General features: G+C 34.6%; 1 protein-coding gene across 4 annotated transcripts; it reads right to left on the bottom strand.

The window, feature by feature from the left end:
* Positions 1-10,096: 10,096 nt before the first annotated feature.
* sqz (squeeze) lies at positions 10,097-18,069 on the bottom strand. 4 transcript variants are annotated; one of them, XM_068297803.1, is made up of 4 exons: positions 17,943-18,069; positions 16,700-16,944; positions 12,366-13,037; positions 10,097-12,144 (listed from the first exon to the last, which is right to left on the bottom strand). In XM_068297803.1, exons 3-4 carry the CDS (start codon positions 12,738-12,740, stop codon positions 10,813-10,815), a joined length of 1,707 nt encoding a protein of 568 aa, XP_068153904.1. In that variant the 5' UTR covers positions 12,741-13,037; positions 16,700-16,944; positions 17,943-18,069; the 3' UTR covers positions 10,097-10,812. The 4 variants fall into 4 exon arrangements, with proteins under 4 accessions (XP_068153904.1, XP_068153903.1, XP_068153902.1 ...); XM_068297802.1 differs by having other exon boundaries at positions 17,760-18,051; XM_068297801.1 differs by lacking the exon at positions 17,943-18,069 and having other exon boundaries at positions 16,700-17,698.
* Positions 18,070-18,087: the final 18 nt, after the last annotated feature.

Here is an 18,087-nt window from a genome sequence, read left to right as displayed (position 1 = left end):
GTTAAGGTCTCTGTGGATTACTGAGTAAGGAGGCGCATTGACAATTCTGCGTTGAAGCTTGTTCTGGAATCGCTGCAGAAATCAACTTTTACCCCCTAAAAAGGTTTGAAAAACATGTTGTGGTGGTGTAAAATATCTCACTAGGATGCAGGTGTTATCCTGCCCTAGTGATTAAAATCATAGCTATAGTCAAATAAAACTTTAGTACATAAAACATATAATTAATAACTAGAATAAGCCAAAAAACAAACGTCTGATGTTTATTTTTCAACTTTGTCCCATTTATTTTGACCACGTTAGTTTTTGAAATGTGTGAGAAACCTAACGGTACAAAAAAACTTACATATATGTACATAAGTGTACCAGAAATGAATTTTCTTTTTATTAAAACCTATTTCGTACTATTTTTTAACTATTTCGTTCTAGATTATGTTCGTTATAGTACGTCCTTAAAAAGATTCAGCAAAGCAAAAAGGTTCAAGGTGTATAACCAAGTCAGTCCTTAGCTTTATTTGAGTGATTAGGCTAAGATAATAGATAATAGAATATAAATGTTCTCGAAAATCAAGAATATATATTGTTAATATTCACATTTAAGCTTTGTTTTTCAACTAAATACTTTATTACAATTATTTATTTTCGAAAAATTACTCCAAAAGTCTCAAAAACATTTCAAGAAGTTCATAAATATAGAATAAAGTTTTACATATAAACACTCCAAATCCCAAACACAATTGAATGTTATTCTTAAATATATAATATCAGAGGATTGACCCAATGTTTTCCTTTTTTTTCATTCCAGGTTTTTTTTTAAGTTTTCCATTTCCATTACGATTCTTTCATTAACTGCTTTCAATTTAAATCCTGTCACATGATTCCTTTTGCCCATTGCCCAGGGTCATGAGCTGTAAAAACTACCAAAAATCCAACTGCGTAATTGGAACAACATGAATATCAATTGTTATCCCCCTTACTACCATCCAAAAAAAAAAAAAAAATGACGCAATAACATAAATTTAATTAACATTTTCACGCCAAAAAAAAGTTCTTTAAAAAAGGCAACAAGACGACAAAAAAAAAAAAAACTACAGTAACAAAAATTACTAAAAAAAAAAATGGGTAAAAAAAACTTGCCTCACAGGATTTCAACATAAAAAAGAAAGGATAGAAAAAAATGCCCGCCAAAAAAAAAAACGACATGAAAACGAACCCAACTCGGCCCAATTATAAACGACTTTTTGCTGTAGTCAAGCATAAAAAATGCTGCATTAAAAAAAATGGGTTAAAAAAATTGATGTCGAACAAAAGGGTCAGGATGCGCTCGCATCCTCATGCAAAACATAAAAAACATCCCAAAAAAGTATGCAATGGGCGAGTTTTTTTTTCTTTCCTCGTCGAGCTCATTTGAATATTTCGAACTGGAAATTTTCTCACGATTTTTTTTTTTGTTTCTTTGGTGTCTCTCAGACTACCCACAGAGGCTGAGGGTGACGATCAAGGATAATGGAGAAGAAAGAGAAGACACACACACACACACACATTCGAGTAAGTTGAAGAAGTAAAGAAAAAAAAATCCGGATTTTTTTTGCCTCATTTCCATGCGGAAGCGTTTCCTTTCTTAGCAAAGGGTGAACACAATGGAAATGAAAGGATTCTCTCGTTCTTAATTTATGCACAACACGTTCGCGGATCGGACCATCTAAAGGGTTGATCCTGCTGCGGGATATCTTTTGGGCATTTGCATATTTGATCAAGTCCTGTATACACACACATATGTATGTACATAGATATATGGGTGTGTCAAGGGTGCCAAGCCAAAGCCCCGGCTTGGTTGAGGGTCAAACATCATTTTTCATTATATCTTAAGGAAGCAAACGGGGAAAAAAAATTATGCTCTTTCGAATAGAAAAATGCGCAAATTATTTAAATTCCATCTGATGTGAGTCCTCAATGGTCTTCGTCGTCATCTCTTGGCCTCAGACTCCTTCAGTGGGCCAGCCCGAGGGCTACCAAGCCACCACCCGGCCAGCCTGCTTAAGGAATGTATCTCAGCCATCTGTCCTCCATTTGTTTATCTATTTTATATTCAGGCTTTTGCCGTCCTCTATCTCTCGATGTCCCTGTGAAAAGTTTTAAATCAATATTTGCTCATTAGTCACGTTCAATAATTTTAATTATTCTAATTTATTTCCTGCTTTCAAAAGGACAAGCCTTAAGCAAGAGACAGCAGATGTCTGAAATTCTCTTAGATCTGACAGAATATTCGAAAGTAACAAAGTTTCTGATTCTCTTTTAATATTTACATTTTGAATAGTCTACTTTAGTTTTGTTGCTAATTTTAAGTAATTAGAAGTAAAACTTTGTCTAAATAACTGACTTAAATAAGACTGTGCCTTAAGCTCATTATATCTGCATTAAATTTGAGCTGACAAAGGTTCTGATACATCTTCTTGTTGATCTTGGATGTTTTTGTCACTTAACAATGTTGTCCTCGGAAGGACATATCGAAAGACTATTGGTAACAAGAGCAGTTTCTTACAATTCTTTTTTAGACCTCTTACCTAAGCCATTAGAGGAATGTCGAGAATGAGTTGCTGCTACTGATAAATGAATACATTTCTTCCTTCATTTTGCATTATTTTGCTTAATTTTCTTCCGAAATGTCGCAATATCCGGTTGAATTGTAAAAAATATAATCGCTATTAACGAAGACGTACTAAGAGGAGGCCCTTTCATACATATATTCAACCAAGTCATTGAATTTTCGTCACTATAACCGAACGGAGGCTATCAGAGGAGTCCTTATAGCTGGATTCTACTGTAAATAAAAAGTCGCAATGAATTAAGTGTATTAGTTGTGTAAACACTTTCTTGACAGTTGATTTTCGTAACTCTTTTTTAATATTTAATATTTTCTTTCTTTAACGAAACATTATTTATTTTTTCTACTTATTAACTTACCTATTTTCATAAATAAAAAAATTGTTGAGTAATCGTATTCTTAGTGTTTTTATTTGGCTATAAAGCAAAAAACTAAAATGCGTGTAAACACTTTCTTGACAAACTGTATATACATAAATATATTAAAGGAACTGCTCATCATCTAAGCATAAACATTAAAAAAGTTTTTCAAAAAAGTGTATGTTATTCTTTTGATAATTTAATTCAAAAATGATAATTACGGTTGCAAAGTACCATTAGATCTACTTACTTATTTAACCTTGTAATTCTTCGTTGTTTTTCAAAAAAAGATTAGAAAAAAGTTGCTGAATTTAAAACGAACAACTAAACAAAAGACCTTAGAATAGTCTAAACATGGTCTGAGTCTCCAGTTTAAGCCTAAGCCCAGTCAAATTGATTATCTACTAGAAGAAGATGATATGCTAATCTCCTTTACCTTTCTCCAACATCTGTCAAATTGAAAAGATAAATGTTATATGTGGTTGTATCAACCTAGGAACCTGTTTCTTGAAAGAATTAGTTAATTGACCTACTTAGAATGGTTTATAATAAATAAGTTTAGATTTGAAATCGATCTTGAGATAAGACCATAAAATATATCAATTCACATCTAAATATTTAATTAAGAAAACAAACCACAAAAATTCGCAATATGCCAATAAATCGTTAAGTATCAATTACATAACAATTTGAATGTGAAAGATCAATAGAATCTATTGAATGCGAAACCTCAACAAAGGATTCAAGAGTGTGCCCATTCTATATGTGTGTGTGTGTGCGTGCGCAAAAAATAGCACAGAAGGAAGAAGGATTCTGCTGCCTGTCGAAAGGGTGCAGAAAATCGCATCAAATTTCACAATATCGCACCTTATTAGAATCGCAGACAATGGGAAGACAAAGCGAATCAATATGCCGAAATTGCCAAAAAAGAGAGAAACGAAGAAGAAAAGAATCGGTTGAAAAAGGGAATGCAAATTTTGTTGGAAAACTCAATAGGAGAATAGGCCACAACAAAAAAGGCAAACAAGAAGTTATGGGAAAAACATACACACCTCTACATGCTCCTCTCCCATCCACACTCATGGCAGGGCTAATCGTGGCCCATTGTGTAATAATTTCATAAATAGTTTATCCAAAAGAATTGCCTGAATGGCGACTAAATGGTTTTTGCGAATACCAAACGGGTTACACACACACACACACACACACACACAAACGCACAAAAAGGATCCTCGAATCCTTTTCTTATGCTAAGTTAAATATATCGCCCTGGGTTCGATTCGCATCTGATTACGGCCTGAATCTAAGTGACGATGCCAAGCCAACCAACCCCCTGGCGGTTGATTGAGAGGGTCCCTGTCCCTGACCCTGTTCCTGTAATTTTGTGTGTTTTGATTTTGTCTAGAGTTTAGAAACCATAAATCTATTGATGGCATTGATGCCGCCTTTCTGCAGCATTCCAAATTACTTATCTATCTTCTGCCCCTCTCACTTCTTGGCATTCACAACAACAAAATGAAAAAAAAAGTTAGGGAAGAAAGGGAACACACAAAATAAACGACCCCTCAAATTCAAAATTGAAAGCAGTTTTGCATAATGCCACGACCTGAGGCTTGATTTTCTGCTAGAAAGGGTTAAGATGGAAAATCTTATGGAAATTACCAAATCAATATTAAAGTTTAAGTTTATAGTTTATTACTATTTTATTAAAATAATCTATAAATAACGTAATCTACTTATTATTTAAATGTTGGCAACTAAAAATCAAATTCCAAGTTCTGTTTTATTTTGTTTTTCAACAACTTTTTTTAGTTTATATATTTTCAAAAGGTTTTTAGTGTTAATTTGCTGTAATCTCACTGAAATTTGGCAACTATATTGCACTTTAGCCGGATCGAATCCCTATATCCCTTAAATTCCATATAAACTAGCATTTTTGATCATTAACTCTGTTATTTTTCCAGCGATTTATATAAAATTTATGATACATTAGGTAAATATACCACTTATTAATGACACCAACTTTTATAGTCGGATGACTATATCCCAACAGTTCGAATAGAATCTTGCAAGAGATTCTTTTAATATTTTACATTGGGTAGCTTGGTTAACACAGTTAAGGCTGTGGCCAAGTTTCATCAAGATCAGAAGACATATTTTTGATTGCAGTTGCATTCTATAACCGAAAATTCCGACTATAGATACATATATATTTCGCTTCAGTATGTAGAATCTTAATATCTATCTATCACTATGTCCTAAGGCTATTCCATTTTTTTGTCGAAAACTTTTCTCATCTAACTCTCAGCCGATGAGATGATTATCTGCCCTCAGGCCCTGCATTCTAATTATCATATCCATCAAAGGAAAAAAATCGTTCCCTAAAAACAAGAAAAAAAAACAGAAAGTTGACAGTCACCTCTGTACCTAGGCAGGACGACTCCAGGATCATTTTTTTTCTCATAGTTAGCATAACAATGCACTGATGATGCACAGGACAACGACAACAGCTTCGTGATGATGTCAGCACCCAGAAAAAGACAAGACAGAGCAGAAGACAAGACTGGGACAAGGAGCAGAGAATAGGGAGAGAAAGCCACCCCAAAAGGAACGAACAAAACAATCCCATGATCATTAGTTGAATCTATAATATGTATTCGGGTTATTGATATGCTAATCAATGACTAGGTAGACAACGACTCGAGTCTCTATCTATGTATAAGATGCTGCTGCTGCCTTTATGATCGATGCGAATTCTTCTTTCCAAAATCAAATCATTTATCAATTAAATTATTGGCAAACATTGCGTTGTGTTCCATGAGAAAGAGAGAGGGTTGAGGAAACTGCCAAAAGATCGATTATCGATTGTTATCCTTTATGGCTATTGTCATCCTTGTGGTAATGTTTGCCAATTCCTCTTCATTGTCAAGGGGTGTCGTTCCTTTCTTTCTTTCATTCTTTTTGCACAAAAAAAAGGATCATGCCAAACATTTTCGCACAATTCTTTTATATTCTATCGTCGCTGACAAAAGAGACAATTGTCTAAGCCCCTTTTCTTAATGTCTTTATATATACTTAGCAAGCTGATGTTTGTTTGCCACCGAATCGTTTTGTGGGCGTTGAGACTTTACTACATGAAAAGATACATTCACTTTGACTAGAAGTTGGTCATTCTGAGAGGGAAGTATTTCTGCTTAAAGAATTAAGTTCCTCTGTTCAATAGATGCCTCTACAGGAGCTGTAGAAAAGAAAAGGATGCAGATTATAAGTAACTAATCATCCATGGCAAACTCTTTTGTTGGACACCAATCCCAAATTCATAATTTCTGGAGGTATATTTTGGTTAAAGCCCATCTAGTATCTCCTCATAAACATAGTTGCCCCTGAAATCTAATTTACATTCTATTTCTATCTCTGAAACAATCGAATCTTGAATCCCTAAGCAATTTAGCTGGAACCCAAAATCTTACAAAATTCGTACATATTCTTACAATTTCTAACTTTTTGAAATCTGCAAACTAAAAATTAGTTGACTTAACCTTTAGTTGAAGTTCCCGCTTGGTCGCTGACTGGCTAAGAACAGGCACAGATTCAAGGAACTGATCGAGAGGGTCCAGAATCCTCCCAAAATTCACAAATTTAGTCCCGATCTTTTAGACTAAATCGTATATTAGACATAATTTCTTAGTTCCGTCTTAATTATAAAATACGTATCTATATTGCACTCGTTTTATGGCCAAAATCTTTATTGCAAGTTCTATCTTTCGATTAGATGCTTTTTTTGAAATATCTCGTACTTATCCTTTCCCAATATTTGCAATTTTTTTGGATTTTTTGAAAGTTTTGAAGGTTTTTTGTTGAAATACTTAAATCTCATAAATCTTAAACCTTGTAAATCTTATAATTTCTTTATCATATATACCTACATAAGGTTGACCTTAAAGCAAACTCAAAAAAAAGTTATAACTCTTGAGAAATTTCAAATACTGTGAAGTTGTTTATAAGCCTTTAAAAGAAAATGTTTTGAATTGCAGTTCAGGAAGTATCCAAAACCAAAAATTTAATAACTTTTAATAATTTGATTAGGAAAACCTTTTCTAAAATCAGTATTCAAATGATCATCAAATTGAATCTGATCAGTTAGAGTATAGAAACTTCACGATTAGATTTTTGTAAGCATTTAGCCAATTTTTATGAGCTCTTAACTACAATTTTATTTGCCTCATAAAAAAAAAAAAAAAGAGAAGCATAAAAAGTGTTTAACCATTTGTTTGTTCTTCTCATTGTGTTTTTGTTCATTTTAGTTTTTTTTTTTCTTTTTTTCTGTACATACATTTATAACACAATTTGCTGTTATTAATAATTCCATTCAAAATGCTTCAACGAGCAGAGACACAAAAAGAGTGCAAAAACCACAAAAAAAAAAAAAAAAAAACACCTGTTAAGAATTGAAACTGGTTTTTGAAGTGGAGGGAGTCCAAGAGGAGGGGAGAATCGCCGTTTTGCTTTTCGTATTTTTTTTTTTCTTTTTTTCTTCATTTATTAATTTAGCATGAAATTAATTTTATTAATTCTTTTTATTCTGATGAAAATGCTTATTTTTAGCCGTAATTGAGCAACCAAAAACCATCAAAAAACTTAGTTTTTAGTCTCCAAAGGCTTTTCAATCTCGATCTCAAGTGGAAAATCGTGTGCTACTGAGGACGAGAGAAGAATTTAACTTTAATTGTTGTGCAAATAGACTTTAAAAAAAATAATGCACATGGTCTTTAAATTAGAATGTAGTCGAAATTAAATTTGAATTTTCTTAAATTTTTGTAATCGAAACTTGAAAGGAAACGGACGGGAAACAGCCGGATCTTATAACTAAAACCAGTCGTCTATAAATACACTTTAATTAAGTGACGTGGCGCAAAAAATTGAGATTCGCTTAATTTGTTTTTTTTTTTTAGAAACTGGAGCAAAAGCTCTATGTTAAAATTAGCAATTAACATATAATTTAAAGGCTTACAAACACAAAAACTGCAATTCTAGTTAACAATTTCAAAAAATTAAAGTAAATAAAATGTTAGAGAAATCAGTTTTATTTACAAATTCTAATAAAAATATATAAAAAATATGTAGAACCGCCATAAAATAAAAGACTATGAAGTAAAAGTCTTCTATATCAGAAAATTGAAGTTATTCCTGGCATATACAGTGGGCGAAACAACATTAGTACAGGTTTGCAAGTCAATAGAGTAAAATGGTTTAGAAGACGAAGTTCCCTCTCAGCACAAGGATAATAAATTATATGCTAATGTATGTATGTCATTTAAAAATATATCAATTGTTGGACCTTCATTTACCTAGCCCCCAAAAGTATACCAGCTATTACAAACAAACGTCTTCCGACATTTAACACTCAAAAAAATGGGATATATCGACGAAAAACTCATAAACTATTAATGGTTAAAAAAACGATGATTTGGTCAAAACTGACAACGGTTTAACTGAAACATGTGCAACCATTTTCAAAGCCAAAGCCCTTTTCTTGTGGTTTTTAAGAATTTTCGGTCAAAATGTATGATTTTCCGATGGTTCATGCTAGTTAGGGTAGGTCTTTAAGGTTTCTGTCCTTAGCGAATTCAAATTTCTTTGGCACAAAGTCAAAGAAAATGGAAAATTTTACTAAAACCCATGAAATTGCTTGATTTGGGGCAACGGTGACTTACAACGTTAGATGTTCAATCAATTCTCTATCAACATTGTCTGAAATTATTACTCAAATTTGTCATCTTTGCCATCTCAAATCTGAATCTTTGTCGACGAAATGGAAAATAAAGGTCAATATATATTTTAAATATATTCACGTTTAATTATTTCAAATTGTAGTTATGGATGGTCTTTTTGAAGCCAGACAAGCGTTCTTAATGTTCATTCCATTTAAGTCAATTTTTAGTTAAGAAATTCTGTCCTATTGCATGTTTGGTTTAATCGAAATGAAAAAGCAATTGTTGACTGGATTGTTGGCAAAATGCATTCAATTAATGCTTGAACTAACTTTTAAGCTAAAATTTTAAAGAAAATATATTTTTATACAAATCAATTTTTAAAATATTTTAAAAGAGAAAAAATTGAGCTTGAATGAAGGCAAAATTTCATGGTTTTTAAGAATTTGGGATAAAATTGTGATTCGATTGCAAAAACAAAAAAAAAATCAAAATTATATATTAATAATAATTTGAAACCTCTAGCATTTGTAGTTATGTTCAATCTATGCTTATTTGTTCACATAAGTGTAAGAAGTATAAAGGAAAATATTGTTTCATTGGCTTTTGGAATTGAAACTTCTGCGTCATATCCAGTTAGAGACTTCTTAACATCTCATACTCACTTTTTCTCTCTAGTCTATAAAAGACGAGTCTATGAACTACACAAGGATGTTACAACGGCGGCCCCGTTGATTACATAAGATCTTTATACATGGGTACATCCCTATCGAGTTAAAATTGAATGCTCTTTAGCCACACAATCAATCATTCGAAAGAAACGACAGCTGAAGAGCGAGCGTATGTGATTATTGTCTTTTTCTTTTTGAAGATTATCTTACAGAATGGCGATGGTTTGGTTGGGATTTGCTAAGCGGATTAGTTACAGTTATTCCACTTGGATGGTTTTACTCTTAACTTCCAAAAATTTGTTGTATTAAATACATTTTGAATTATTTTTCATAAATATTTTCCAAATTTATTAATTTAATTTCACATTTGTTTGTTTTTGTTTGTTTGAATAGATTTTTCATTCCAGCTTGCCTTACAAGTGTTTGTTTGTTTGTGTTTGTAGAAAATATGTTTAAAATTCTAAATTCTAAATCATAATTATATATTTATATAGATTAATTATTGATACTTTCGACATATGTATATAAAGATATATATTATTTACATATATATAGTTAAATATTTATTACTAATATTTAATTATTAAAAGATTATCGCAGTACTTGGTACGGCACCTAAAGAGAAAATTACAACAAGGTGCAAAAACTGTAATTCACTTGAATTCGTGTTGAGTTTCACAGAAATCTTTACTCATTCAAGTTAATTAGAGTTTTTGTTTTCTTTATTTTACAATTATTTGTGTTGTTTGTTGGTTTTGTTTTTTTTTTTTTGTATAAATATTGCTTATCGTTTGTTACAGTTAGAGGCGGAGGATTGTTCTCTGCTCATTTGTTTGGAAAAGGGTGAAGCGAATTAGAAAGGACGGTTAGGATTTGGGATAGTTTTTGTGTGAGTTGAGTCAATTGTTTCATAAATAATATATATGTATATAAAACACATTCTAATGTGACATATCCTGAGTTGATCTATAACAAAAAATATTCAAAAATTTCATGCAAATCAATGGCAGAAGAAAGAAGAATAGAAAATGATAAACGATTTCTTGTTTGTTTGTTGTTTTTTGGCAGTGGTGAAATGGAAAGTAAGGAAGGAAAAGAAAACACTATCAAATTGATGATGAGAATTTCAAAAACGTTGATTGCGTTTTCTTTTGACAAAAGAGAGAACTGTTCGTCTATAGGCAGGAGGCGAAAAACGTCCATCATTTTCTTACTTAAAGCTTCTTACTTCCGCTTAGATTTCAGCCTAACTAAAACTATTGTTCTTACAATTAGAATGAAATATGGTAAAAGAAAGATTTAAATTCTTTACTTTTCTAATACATGCACACAACTCTTCGTTCTAGATTTTGTTCCGATTTGTTTTGTTATATTTTTACAATCTAATGTCATCGTTGCTGCCTCTTCTGGCCACCACTACCACCTCCTGCTGCTGCTCCTCCTCCTCCTCCTCCGACGTTTCGCCTGTACTATTGAGCTTTCTCTTTCACCGCCGAAACGGCGCTAAGACCCAACGAGGTTAGATGATCGAGACCAGCGGCCGCTGCTGCAACAGCTGATCCTGGCGGATGGGCATAATTTCGTATTTGATGCAGTGATATCAGTTGTGTGGGAAAACTAGAGGCAGCTGCAGCTGCTGCGGCAGCGGCATTCTGTTGATAAAGGTAGGCCGCTGTCGCTGCTGCTCCTGGCGGTGGGGCGGCCGAGCGATGCTGTTGCAGATGCGAGGTTGGAGGCGGGGGCTGGGCAGTCGTTAGAGGCGTAAAGGCCGATGCGCCACCCGTTGCTGGTGAGGATTGCTGCTGTTGTTGCTGCAGATGCGATGATTGACGCAAGACAAGATCTTCACCCACTGCATTGGCCGCATCCGCATCGTGCGGACTGTGCGAATGTCCTGGGGTATCGGCTAATCGGTGATGCTGCAGCAATTCCTGCTGTTGTTGCTGCTGATGTTGTTGCTGTTGTTGTTGCTGCTGCTGCTGCAATGAGGCAAAATTGGCATATGTTTGTCCATTGGCCTGAGGTAATTGCTGCTGTATAGCCTCCGCCAGGGAGGCAGCGGCACTATCTGCCCCCATTTTGGCCCAATACGCTGCATTCACATCATTCATTGCCGCTTGTCGCTGCAGATTCAAGCCAATTCCACCAGCTGGAACATGTTGATGCTGAAGGCCACCGATTCCGGAGCCACCAACCAATTGACTGGCTGCCGTATGACGCTGCTGTTGATGTTTCTCCGCCTTCTCCGCATGCTTCTGCAAATGCTTGGCCAGATAAGTCTCCTGTGTGTAAGACTTTCCACACAAATTACATATGTGCGTTTTCAGGTGTTTGGAGTCCTTGTGCTTGGGTATATGCTCCAGCAGCGTCATCTCATCGGCAAAGCATTTATAGCAAGAATTGCATTTGAATGGTTTGTCCGTCTGATGGCAGCGGGAGTGCGATTGCAGATTGGATAATTGAGAGAAGGCCTTGGGACAGCCGGCATGTCGACATTTATATGGCTTATCACCCGTATGCGTTCGTATGTGCTGTTGCAGGTGCGATAGTTGGGTAAATTTACGTTGACAGATCTCACAGCGATAGGGTTTGATGCCCAAATGGATTCGTGTATGCTGCGACAGATATGATGAGTTGGCAAACGATTTGGTGCACGAAGCGCATTTATATGGTTTTGTTTGATCGTCACCGCCGCCAGCACCACCAGATGCTCCACCTCCGCTTCCTCGTCGCTGATCTTCCGGTGATGATTCATTACTGCCACTGCCCAAATGTCGTGTTGGCGAACGGCTGGGATCATACTAAAAAGGAATAGAAGAAATATATGGAGAATAAATTTAGCAACAAAAACTAATGTAAGCGTAGAAGCATGGTTACATAGACTTTCGTCAATGAGCAATCCTCTAAATATTAAAGGACATAAATATTTCCAACTTGAGAGTGGAAGAAAGGATTTTGATTGAACCTCAGCTTTCATTCATGGTTTAGAGACAGCTAAAATTTTTGAATTTGGGTTTCTTACCTTCTGCTCTTCCTGTGTGGGCGTAGGCGGAGAACTTGGAGCACTATAACTTGAACCCTTCAGTTGCTGTTGCTGCTGTTGCTGATGAAGCAATTGTTGTTGCTGCTGCTGTTGTTGCTGCTGTTGCTGTTGCTGCTGATGCTGCTGTTCGACATGCTGTTGATGTTGCTGTTGAAGATGTTGCTGATCGACCATTAGACCATTTTTCAGCGAATAATCCAAACGTTCGACATTCTGACGAAATTCACTAATGTTGAATGGTTTGTAATCGTGAACCAATTGGGCTGTACGCAAATCCGCCGAAGTTAGATGACTTAGGGACCGCAGATAATCGCCCGTTGTGACGCCATTCGGCGTCGTTGGCAATTCGGCCATAAGAGGCGGCTGATGGCCGCCAAGATTTAGCGGTCGATACGGAATGGTGCGTGCGTCCAGTTTGGATTAGTAATGAAAATGGGTCTCGTCAGTGGGTTTTGTGACGCTCTCTCCCTCTCCTCTCTTTCTCAACCGGACAGGTCAATTGAAGCAAATGAAATAAATCAGCGGTCAGCGGAGAAGAAAATGTCGTCGTTGTCACTTATCAGTTGACCAAGTTATCGTCTTGTCTCTTCTCTTCTCTCCTATACCCCTCGCTCTCGCTTTATCTCTATCTGTGGCCAATGGAGTTTTATGCTGAAAATACAAAAATGCAATTTACCTTTCAGTTAGATTTCTGTTTACTATGCAGAACTACATTATATTTAAAGTTTTTTTTTCTCGATTTCAGTTGATTTTTGCTTTCTTTACGTTTTTTGCTGCAATTCCCCTCTTGTTGTGTGTGTGTTTATTAATTTTTCAGCACATTAACATAAAATGTGCATGAATTAATTAATTGTTTATGAATTAAACGTGCAATGCCAACACGAATATAACCATCAAGTAAAAAAAAATGAAGAAAACCAAAGCGGGCGCTTCTGGCAAACCCAAGCAAAAACAGAAAGTTCTAAACACTCTTTAAGTTGTCATATGTTTAATACCCTTGCCAAATTCATCCAAACGAAACTTATACTGTATAGTACACGCCTATGACAATCTCCTTGCCATAGTAAATATACCTTTTATGCCTTACTAAGAGTATTATTAAAAATTTTGGTAGGTAAATTAAAATAAAAATTATTCTTATTTTAAACTGGAGCGAAAAAGAGATGGATGAATGGGCATTTATGTATGTATGTATATATATGTTTTTATACATATATACACATTCAAAAGTCAGAGGCGCCAACTGGACAACGTGTCAATAACCTCGAGAAATGATTTTGGAATGCAATGCACAAATTTATAAATTATATTCTGTTTGGCAATCTTGCATAGGAAAGTTTAGACTGAAAGTATTAATAGCGGGGATTAAATGTGGGGATTAACATGGGTAAATTATATGAATTTTACTTAGAATGAACATTCATAACACTAAACACAGTAGTTGTCGGCTATAAGGATACTGTAAAGACTGACGATATTGCTTCGTTGTAACCGATATTGAAGAAAGAACAATTCTTTTATTTTATTTCATTTGCTTGGTAATCTGTAATTTTTGATTTCGTCCGAGATTGCGATTAACCAACTTATACATCATTGTGCTAAAATTATCAACTCACTTACAGTCTGTTTGATTCTGTGTCTATGTTATAAAAATGAAACTTTTGTTGTGAGTTAGATAATTTAAACATTTTTTCTGTGCCAATACTCGTTGGGCTCACTGTGAATAGGCCGATATCAATACGAAGTAAATTTGATAGCGTCTAAACCAAATTACTTTTTCACAAGTGTATTAACTTTTATTTCACTCTTATTGTTTCAAACGCTGCTCTATTTTTTGACTTTCTTCTTACTTTTTGTCTTTGTGAGCGATTTTTGTGTCTAAAACTTTTTTGTTATAAGCAGTTAATAGTTATAATCATATATGTAAGTTTATTTGAAGACCAACCAAACCTTTCTGAGTGTATTGTTACAAGTGGCGTCTACTAGAAAACGTTTAATTACACTTTAGGTTGAAACGAATCCAATCCAAAGAAACAAATAAAAAATAATTTGTTTACCTTTTACAAGAATATTAAATTACTCGTCGGTCATTTGTTAAGTGTCATGTATCTGTCATTATTGTATCTATGATCTAAATATTATTAATTGGAAAGAATACAGATGTATGTACATACATACATACATACATACATACATACATACATACATACATATTTGGAAACATTTTAATTATCAGTCCATAGAATAATTTAATGAATTTGGCTCAAATTACTATTACTATGGACCTACACAGTCCTGTATGTATAAAGATTTAATCCAAATGAATTAAGTAAGATTTTAACATTAAAGACTAACAAACTCTTAATTCCTTAACTCTAGTCCGACATGCACAAACCTCTGACCCGAACACACACACACACACATATGTATATATGTACATGTGCATATATGTATGAATTAAAGACAATTTGTAAACAAGAATTCCACTTTCCAAACACAATTCCCACAAACTCCTCCCACAACTCTCGCCTATTATTGTGCAAATCTTTTTTTATTATCAGAGGGAAAAACCTACACAAAAAAAAAAAAAAGAATCAATAAAATAAAGGAAAGAAAAAAAAACAATCAGAAATTGGCGCGCGTCGCACCAAAATTGAGTTATTTAAAACACACAAAAAAAAAAAGAAAGGAACAACAGAGACAGCACCAAAGGCAAAGTGAGGGAGTAAGGGGCAACACGAACATAATTACACACACACACACAAAGACCTGGAGAGACGCACCAAAACACTCAAACATTGCGTAGTTCTGTTGACGTCAGAGTCCAACTTTGTTTTCTCTTGATTTTATTTCGTCTTATACCCTTTACTTATAATATAGAAGGGCATACTAAAGTGTCTTTTACTTGTGGCCATAGAACTGCAAACTCAACGCAAATAACACTAAGGAAGTTCTTAGGAAACATATGGAATCGAACCGCAGAACCAACTCAAGGAGATTTAATTGCAAACAAATAATTATTTGCTATTATTTACAATTTCTTTTGTATATTTGTTTAATGTTACACTCTTATGTACGTCGGATAAAGAGTATTGTTAGGCCGGTTTGGCTTGTGAAAAATGTTTAAATTTGGTTCCTTCTTTTCGGTTGTTGTACTTGCTGACCAAAAGAACCGGTTACCGTTGTTGCCTTTGTTGTTGTTGTTGCTGACGTTGCGTACACCAAATTTTCGGCAGAAGTTGGTGGAGCGCGGTGGGGGATTTGAGAAATCAGCGGTTAAAGGACACGTTTTATCTGTGCTTGTTGCGCGTGACAAAATAGGGTCAACTGTCATTTGTGTTTTATTTGTCGTTTTTTTTACTTATTCGTCTTTTTTTCGTTTTTTTTGATAAAACTACAAATTGTCAAAAAAAAAAAAAAGAAAAAAAAAATGGTATACATAAAAAAAACCAACGCACACATACTTATGTACATGCTTACATACACACACACGAATCAACGATATTTAATTGAGCGCAAGAACAAAAGAGAGCCAAAGAGCGAGGGAGAGCGCAACATAAACAAACGAATACCGCAAAAAACGGACGAACAAAAAAGTCTCTCCTCTTCTTTCTCTCTCTCACACTATTTCTCACTCTCGTGCTCTCCGATGATTGGGGGTGGGGGTGGAGGCGAAATGCGAAAATTTGATGAATAAAAAAAAAAAAAGAAGAAACGAGATAATAAGAAAAAAACGACACGACGACACACACTCACACAAACACAAAACGCCACCGAATGAATGGGAGAAGAACAACGAGTATAAAAAAGTCAAACAAGCGACAAATGGACAAAACGGACAGCCGTAATAATGGCACAGTGGGACAACAATTCTGCTCGAGTGGTCAACATAGGAGTGGGAGTGATATATAAATATGAGTAATGCATTTCTGTATCACACAATGGAATCTTCATAAAATTGGGACTTATATTTAAGATATTTTAAAGTAAATGCTTATCTCTATAAAAATATAAACCATCAAATAGAAAATACTATTGGCAATGTATACATCATGTAATACCGCCGGAAACTGTTAAAACAAACATTGAAAAGGTAAATATTTTCATAGCTTAATTAAGAATTTTTAAGTCCAAACACAAATTTATGGTCAAATTATACATTATATTGTGACTTCTTACCACTGTGCCTTGGGCGCGGGAAAGAAAAACAGACACACACACATACAAAGGCAAAACAATAACATGTGTGTTTATCTAATACGGCCCAAAAAATAAAATAAAATGATTTATATGAAAACACAAAAAATACTTACCAATATCAGAATAAAAGTTGCAGATACTTTAAATAAATTGTGATATTTTTTCTATTCACTGTTTTAATGTGGAGCACGTGTTAAATGATCTTTTTATTTTTCTTTTCAATTCTTTTTTTTCCCGTATTTTTTTCACAACTTTGGCAATTTTTTTGTATTTCTGATTGGCATTTTTCTCTTCTTTTTTTTTCGTTTTGCTTTAATTGTGCAAATTTTCGTCTATTTGCGTTTTCTCTTTCATACACCTTTTAGATAGAATGAGATGGAAGATGCAATGGCCGCGCACGCCAAAAATATACACGCACACACACTGAACACACACACTCCCACAAGTTTTTTTATGACTTGCACTTGCTTTTTTGGCCCCCTTTTGCGTTTGGCGTTTCTTTTTTTCGCTTAATATTCGGCAATTAATTGCATTTGGCCGGGGGGCTCGTGTATGAGGAGTTGGTGGGTGGTTGTTTACTATGGGGAGCACAACAGAGCCAACACAAAAAACGGTACGAATCGCAAAGGCAAAGGCAAAACGACCAAAAAAAAGAACCGTTCTTCTCTCGTGCTTGTGTGCGCGCGTTCGTAGCAAAAACTGAACTGAAAAAAAATCACAACACAAGCAAGTTTTTTTTTGCGAGTCTCATCGCGGTCTCTCTCCCTCAGCGGCTCCCTCCCTCAACAGCTCATTCCATCCCTCTCGCACGCTCGCTCATGGTGAAAAAAGGCTTGTTTATGTTTTTTATATGTGTACTTTTTACAGCTTGTTGTCTCACTCTTTCTTGCTCTCCCTCTTTTTGTAAATTTCTCTTTGATTCTCTGGGACTGGGAGAGATTCCGGTTTTTTATAGGTTGAATTGCGGGAGGGTATGTACAGCGGGCAATGAAAGTTTCACTACACTTTGTGACGAAATCCCATCAAACATTTCTATATTATATATGCAATAAATTGAACTAAATTAATTAAATATTTTGTGTTATGCAAATCGTGGTGCACTTACGTACATATGTACATATGTACGTTTGCATAGTCAATTTCTAAAACCGTAAGTTGACTTATTTTGCTCACTGTGTATGTATGTTGTTTGCCAAGGGGAGCGGGGGAACACTTTAAATGGGCCACAAAAAGTTTGGAAAAGTTTAACAAAAAGTAAGAAAAAAAATTTGTTTGATTTTCCATTTTTGTTTTTATATCGTTGTCCGCAGTTTGAGCGATGCTTTCGGTTAGACATTCTTTGTTTGCACTATTTACTTGTAGAGGCTTGGTTTTGTGTCAAATTTTGATATTATTCACATTAAATTTATATTCTTTATATTCTCGCTCTTTATATGTTCGTTGCTTTTCCATTTTAGCGCCAAATTTAAGGGCTGAAAACTCAACGTAGGATCGGAAATAG

Source organism: Drosophila tropicalis, unplaced genomic scaffold, assembly GCF_018151085.1.
Source record: "Drosophila tropicalis isolate 14030-0801.00 unplaced genomic scaffold, ASM1815108v1 contig_859, whole genome shotgun sequence".
In the NCBI taxonomy this organism is placed as follows: domain Eukaryota; kingdom Metazoa; phylum Arthropoda; class Insecta; order Diptera; family Drosophilidae; genus Drosophila; species Drosophila tropicalis.
Note: the sequence above shows the minus strand (reverse complement) of the source record. Positions and strands in the feature narration are given on the sequence as shown.